The 7,702-nt window shown below is 31.3% G+C and overlaps 1 protein-coding gene across 1 annotated transcript in view; it reads right to left on the bottom strand.

Moving 5' to 3' along the window:
• The window catches only part of LOC107644166 (probable metal-nicotianamine transporter YSL7), a 5,648-nt gene continuing 1,302 nt past the window's right edge, over positions 3,357-7,702 (bottom strand). The window contains exons 2-6 of the mRNA XM_021115318.1: positions 5,955-6,118; positions 5,658-5,755; positions 5,437-5,571; positions 4,871-5,060; positions 3,357-4,620 (exon numbers count right to left, since the gene is read on the bottom strand). Coding sequence (XP_020970977.1) covers positions 3,520-4,620; positions 4,871-5,060; positions 5,437-5,571; positions 5,658-5,755; positions 5,955-6,118 — 1,688 coding nt within the window. The 3' untranslated portion in view covers positions 3,357-3,519. The remainder of the gene's footprint in view (positions 4,621-4,870; positions 5,061-5,436; positions 5,572-5,657; positions 5,756-5,954; positions 6,119-7,702) is intronic.

Raw genomic sequence — 7,702 nt, 5'->3', positions numbered from 1 at the left:
TGGATGAGAAGGTTGAGTAGCGGAAATAAATAAGTAAATAATGAATTCAAGAAGTGGAAAAAGTTAATAACAATAATAATAATGAATCCACATGATGGCAACTTCAAACAACCATAAATAAATAAATAAATATTTTTCTTGGAAATATTAATTAGATAACAAAATTTGAAATATTGCAAAACTTTCACTTTGACAAAGGGAAAGAATTAAACATTTTCTATCTGGTAAATGAGATTAGACGGAAAACAGAAAGTGTAATTGAGATAGAAGATTAAGAGAGTAAAAGATGGTTATATATATAGACTTATTCTTAATTGTTCTTTTATTAAGTATAAAGTGCTGTACACCTTTGTTAATTTATTAATTTTGAACCTTTTATTTATTATATTTTATTTAAATAATTTAAATTTAAAAAAGTAACTTGTTAATTAGGTTAACTATTTTTTTTATAAATTTTAAATATTTTTGTAACTTTTAAATATTAGATTGAAGTCTAAAACAAAAAAAAAATAATATACAAATATTAAAAACAACATGTCTTTACCAAAAAAAAAGTAATTGAAATTTAAAATTAAAATAAATAATACATAAAAAAAATTAAAAATTCATTCACCAAACCAAAAAAAAAGGATATGCATTTTGATTTTTTGGTGGGCTATGTGAGTGCGGGTCATGTGGCCAGATCTAACAAAAAATTAACCACCCATCAATATACCTTATAAAAAAAAGGACATAAAACCGCTAGTCCAACCAAAGTACCAAACTATCTATTATATCGGTTTGCAAATACATTAAATTATGGGTCAAATTTAATAATACCAACAATTTCTTGTTTGGAGCAATTTGGACCCTCCATCAAGAATCTTTTTCCTTAGTGTTTGAAGCACTAGAAAATACTTTCCCCACCTAAGACATTCCCATTTTTGTCTTTGCACAAGAGAAACAATTTTTCTTTTATCTTTCTTTTGATCCTCTTTTTCACCGTTTACGATTTTTGCTTCCTTCTGATTCTCTGATGTTGTTTCATTATCACTTATATTTTTTTTATTCTTATTTTTTCCATCTATACTATTTTCTCTACCCATCTCAGATCAATGCTAAAAATTAAAATATATGTTGATCATTAATTAGAAATGATAGTTAAAATTTATCTTATTTCGTAATCATTGAGTATTCTCATGTACTTAATTTAAATACATTTTTCTATTGATACTTTAAATATTTCTAATAATATGGTTGAGAAAGTACTAGAGACAAAATATTATAAAAAAAACAATAAAATTAATCATATGAACAATGAAGGACAAAATTGGTAAATAGAAAATAAATTTCAATTTAACGTCGCAAAAGTTATAATTTTTAGCTTTGACTAAACTTGGGTTGGAGAGCATAATCATGTTTATGTTCAGAAGAAGAAAAAATAGCCAACTAAAAAGTGAAGTTTTCAAAAAAACTAAGTACGTTTGATACTTCAAATACTAATACAAACACACCCTATATTGACTTAAGGCCATGTATATTTTTCATATTATGAGTAGGATGTGATTAGTGAAAGTATATATTATAACAGGATTGCTACACATTCAAGTATTTTTTTTATTTAAATAGGTCCAATACTAATAAAAATTAGGAAAAATATGAGAAGCCAATGGAATATTTGTACAATGTATACAATGGAGGATTAGTGAGTATTAGAGATATAATCATTAGTGTTACCTTTTGTCATCAACTAAATTTTTTGGGATGAGTGGTACATGATGTGGCACATGACATGGTATTAAAGTTTTGGATCCGAAAGGTCAAGAGTTCGATCCTTCATTATCGTCATCACCAACAACACCAACATTTTGCTAATGAATTATTTTTTCAATCGAATTGAATCGAATGCAATGGTTAAATTGAATTGAATTAAATGGACGCAGGTGGATAATGTTCCGCATTTAATATTATACAATTGTTTCACATTAATAACGTCTTCGGTTCATTATGCAAAAACCTGTTTTGAATTTGATTTTATATAATGAATAATATTCCGTTCATTTAGTACTATACAATTATTTCATCTTAATAATGTGTTCAGTTCATTATGCAAAAAACTGTTTTGAATTTGATTTTATATAATGGATAATGTTCTGTTCATTTAGTACTATACAATTGTTTCATCTTAATAACATGTTCGGTTCATTATGAATTGAATTGAATTGAATTGATTTGATTTTATATAATGGATAATGTTCCGTTCATTTAGTACTATACAATTGTTTCACCTTAATAATGTGTTCGGTTCATTATGCAGAAATCTGTTTTGAATTTAATTTTATATAATGGATAATGTTTCGTTCATTTATTACTATACAATTGTTTCACCTTAATAACATGTTCGATTTATTATGAATTAAATTGAATTATTTTGAATTGAATAGACGCATGTGTTCTGAATTGAATTGATAATTTCTGAGAAAAGGAGAAGAAAGAGGAAGAGAAAAAGGAAAGAAGAAAAACCCGCGTATATAAATTTGGAAGAAGAAGAAGGAGGAGGAGGAGAAGAAGAAGAACCTGCGTGAATTTAGAAGAAGAAAAAGAGATACGAGGAGGAGGAGGAAGAAAAGAAAAAAGAGAAAAGAAACGAAGAAGGAGAAGGAGAAAGAACGCGTCATTTAAAAGTTGTTACAATAATTTAGATAAAAAATTTGCTTGGATGTAGAACTTTATTCATAATATAAAGGAGATACTAGGATCAATGCTTATTATTAATATTAACTAACACTATTGATTAACACTCTATTTTTCTACTATTAAAAAGGTTTCATGTTTATTATTTAGAGTTTAGATTTGACTGAGTGATTTAAGTATATAATTTTCTGTGATTTACCCTGTATTTTTTTAATATGATTTTCCGATTCAATTATTTTTGCATTTTAATTTGGATTGACTTATTTAGTTTTTGAAAAAAGATTTTAAAGTTTTAAAGATTAAAAGATGAATGCAACTTACATAAAATAAATAATTAAATAACAAATCATTCCACATTCTTTTTAACTAAATAAATTAATAAAAAAATAATATATTAGCCAGTAAAATGTTCAATAAAAAAATATGATATTTATTATTTTAATATGTCATGTAATGTGGTTGGGAGTAAATTGGAGCAATCTATAGAATCTAATGCATGTAATTTACAAAATAAGGATCCAATCAGTTCCAAAGCTTCAGTTCATAAGGGTATGTTTGCAAAATAATGATCCAATCTTAACATTTGAGAACCAAATTTCATAATTTTTTTTAATGAAATTAAGCTATTTATTTATTTATTTATTTATTTTTTTGTGAAATAATCGTTAGTTCACTCTGATATATACTAATAAAGTTACTGTGATCTATAATATGTACTAGCTTTGAAATTGCATATAGGTTCATACACACAACAAACTAAATGGTATCTAACAAGTATACTAAAGATAATAAAACGAGGTCTAAGACTTAGGTGCTGAATTCCAAAGGAGAATCTTTATTTCGAATTTATCCTAAGAATGCATCCACCTTTGCATTTGTTGCTCTGGACAAAAACTTCATGCAAATTGGAGGCTTTACCCCTGCAAGAGCAATAATTGAGCTAGGTAGTGTCCAGATTCCATCACCACAGATCAAACCAGAAGCCACAGCTGATCCAAATGCCTCAGCATCTTCCTTGTTAACCTTCTCCCAAATAAATAAAATCAAGCTTCCAAGACACATGTCAATGGCGAAATAGCTCCCTATGTAAAAGGGTATTGCCATGGCCATTGGAACTGGAATGAACCTTGCATACTTGTTTCCTACCATGTCCCTAACAAGGTTGATAACAATGGCTCCAACAAAGAACGCACAGCAGAGAGTGAGGCAGTATCTTGGTAGAGCCGAGAAGCCGTCGACTCCCAATATCGCCATGTTCCGGTAAACAAGGGCATAAGGAGCAGGGTATTGTGAGTCAGGGCTCCCAAGATTACCAAAGGCCTTGTAGAAAAGCCAGAAGACACAAGGAGATATAATGCAACCCATGGCAGTTCCAACAACTTGGCTCACAAACATGGACCTTGGTGAGGCCAATGTCATGTATCCGGTTTTAAAGTCCTGCATAAGGTCAGAAGCTGTTGAAACAATGTTCATCATGACACCACATGCCGCCAAACCGGCTAGAACACCGCCACCATTAGACCCTGCCCATGCCCCAATACAGAAAATGGCTAATTTTCCATAAGTGGATGCAAGGGACCAATCAGTTAGTCCACAGCCAAAGGCATTGCAAAATGCTAGTGCTGGTGCAATGATGTAGATGACAATAATGTAGTACCACTTTAGCTGGTGGAAGATGAAGGGAAGAGTTATGGTTGAGATCGCTGCAATGATGACATATCCAGCAATAGAAAACCAGGTTGGGATTTGGTCCTTGAGGAAAAGCTCGGTTCTGCGCTTATCGTCGTATGAGATTGATGGAGGGTGGTCATGCGAGGAATCATCGGTTGGACCAACGTCCGAGTCCTTTTTGTAGCATTGCTTATATAAACCAGAAAGTGTGCGGGCAAGAACCTTCACGAAGTTGTATAGACCATCACCAAGAATCATTGCTATGGCAATGAAAACCTGAAGTATATAAAGAATACACCAAGTTAAAATCACAACTATTAGTTTAAAGGTGTGTATGGTTTCATCTAAACAGAAAAAAACTGAAAAATATAACTTTCATATACTCATAAAGTAATCAGAGTTTCACGAAAGAACAGACTTTATCCATGCACAAAAACTGTACACCAATCTTTCTTGTTCACTGCAATTCAACTATTCAATCACAAAAAGGAACATAGTGAAAATTGAGTGGTAAAGGATGACTTGCCTTGTAACCTTGAAGGCCCTCTAAGCTGCTTTGCTTAAGTTTTGCATCATACCAATCACCTTTTCTATTAGCAATGAGTGGCCACATGACACCCCATGAGAGAATTCCACCAATCAGCAGGGATACATTGATTATATATGGGCAAATCATCCCAACCCCAACATAAGTAGCGGAAAAATCAAAGAAGAACCTGTTATGCACAAGAAAATAACAAATAGATAAGCAAGTGGTTAAAGGAAATGAAAAATAAAGTACACATCTATTATTATATAACAATAAATAATTAATAAAAAAAATGGCATTATTTCATTCAGGATCAATAAGTGCTACCCCATCAAGCTAAGACTAACACTAGAAGGTGAAATGCTTCATCTTAGTTTTTCTTTTATTGGTTTATTATTATTACAATACAAAGTTGGCTAATATTTGACATTCAAGAAGCATATTTTTTAGAGGATAGAGGTTTTGCGAATATATTTACATGTCCTTTATTGAAATAAGTGTTTTAAACACTTCTTCTGTTTGATACTTTGATTCATCAACAAGATATAGAGTGAGTCACATACTTGTTCTTATAGGCCTGTAGACCAAATGTAGGGAAGCTTGAAAATCCGCAATCATCACCAGCAGTGAAAAACCATTGGAAGAAACTCCATAAGAAGCTAAAGGAGAAAAATCTTCCCAGCTTTGATACTTGCTTCCTAAAAATGAAAAGATCACGAAGAAGTTAGGAGAAAATATGCCAATAAAAGTGGAAACTCTGCTGTTCAAAGCCCTGAATGCTCACTTAGCTAGCTCTGCGCCCTCTGGAGTATGGAAACCATTGATAAGATTGGCTGTCGCAGTACCACTAGGATATGTCAATCTGAAGTCTACAATCATAATCTGTAAGAAGGAACATTAATGCAGAAAGGGTCAACTCAACATTCTGTAACGACTAACGAACCACCATAGAATCAACTGAAAACTCTATTTGCACCGCAGACGGATATTGCAAATTGAGCTTTAATTATAAACTTATTCTATATTGATGCAGTGGTGCTTGTTACAAGAAGTGGACACATGCACAACTAGTTTAGCTTACCTTCCGAAGAGGAAGCACAGAAAAGAGGCCAAGAAAGCTAACAACAAACAGAAAAGCAATCATCCATCCTAAACTCGGGTTCTTAATATCCGCACCAGCAGCAGCTTCTGGCGATTGATTTGCGATAGTTGAACTCATTCCAAACAGGTAGCTACCAAAACCACCTAGTCAAGCAATTTTTTCCATCATAAATTCAGTTGAATAGTCAAGCATTGACCGACTCTATGGCATAATATTCTTTTCAAATGAATGTAAACAATTGACACCATTTTTACCATAAGTTAAGGCAAAAAAAAAATTTCTGCATGCAAGTTTTCACCCTTATGTCCTACAAGACGCACTTCCTAAGTTATATAAACTTGGAACTTTCTTGAAACAATTAATTTTTAACCAAAAGTAGCTGTTTAAATTATCCCCTCTAAACTGTATAACTGGGACCTCTTCAAACAGTAGGTGGTATTGCATTAAAAAGACTAAATATTCATTGAGCAGTAAAAGATGGAAAATTAGAAATTTAGAATGTATGACAGTAAATATAAGCATAAACAAACACATATTAAACTTTGGCAGAAAATGCTCTGTTGGTTGTGTAGTAAAACTTCAAAAGATTCGAAATATGGACAATCTATTGTATTGAAAATGGGAAGTAAATCACATTTTTATCCAATTAAGATTTATAAGTTTCCAGTCATTGGAGTAAACAAATTGTAATGCCGACTCTTTGAAATATCACTTGCGCAGGAGCATATTATAATCTCTTGGAAACAACTCTCAGTCACAGAAGGTTAACACAGTGAAATACCATTAGAATATAAAACATAAGAAACTTCTAAACTCGTATGATGTACAAGTAAGCCAGATTTATTCTATATGCCAACTTTCTAGAACCAGAATCCAACACATGCATACTATTTGGAAAAGAAGAAGAGTTGGATAAGAATATAATAAAAAAATTCCCTGGATACCTTTATCCAAACAAAAAGAAGGGAAAAGGAAATTTTTTTTTTTTTGTTACTTTTAGCCATTAAATGACTAGCTGCGTAAAATTAGCTTTTCAGCCTTTTCTTCAACTGCACCTTATTGAAAGAGACATATTATTTATGCTCACTAATGATCCATACAAATTCCAGAATGGAAAGGTGTGTGACAGCTAGAGAAACATTCCATATATCCAAATGTAGTTGAATCACAGTTCTTGATTTTTCTGTCCCTTTCCTGGTTGTCATTATCATTATATGTATTCTTCTTAAACGTCATTATGTTAGGGAAATTCCAAAGACGAAAGATGGAGGGGAAAAGGTGAACATATGGACAAGCTAGTCAAACTAACAAGTACTCAATTGTCTTCATGGAAGGTCATAAATAACTTCATGTCACACTCGTTTAAAGAGCATTATAAGACACTTGAAAAAACAAATAAAATATTTAAGCATGATTAGGATATAAAGTGCTAATTCAACACAAATCTTAGTCACTAATCTCAAAAAAGAAAAAACACACTTCTCACCTTTCCACTTTACAAAAGGCAAAAATTTAATCAAGAGAACGTGTCCTCTCTATCTTCCTTGGTAGCTCCCACTTCCTACTTTCTACTTACGTTTCGTTCTCCAAAGGAAAATATGTAATGAACTAAATAATATTATTATGAATTTGATTTTATTATGTTAGTATATGACTAATAATTTATTAAAAATAAGCTTTTATATGATTCTAAAGTATTATTATTATATAAAAATAAAAACTAAACA

Source organism: Arachis ipaensis, chromosome B01, assembly GCF_000816755.2.
Source record: "Arachis ipaensis cultivar K30076 chromosome B01, Araip1.1, whole genome shotgun sequence".
Taxonomy (NCBI): domain Eukaryota; kingdom Viridiplantae; phylum Streptophyta; class Magnoliopsida; order Fabales; family Fabaceae; genus Arachis; species Arachis ipaensis.
The sequence above is the reverse complement of the archived record's forward strand: the minus strand, read 5'-3'. Positions and strand labels throughout refer to the sequence as shown.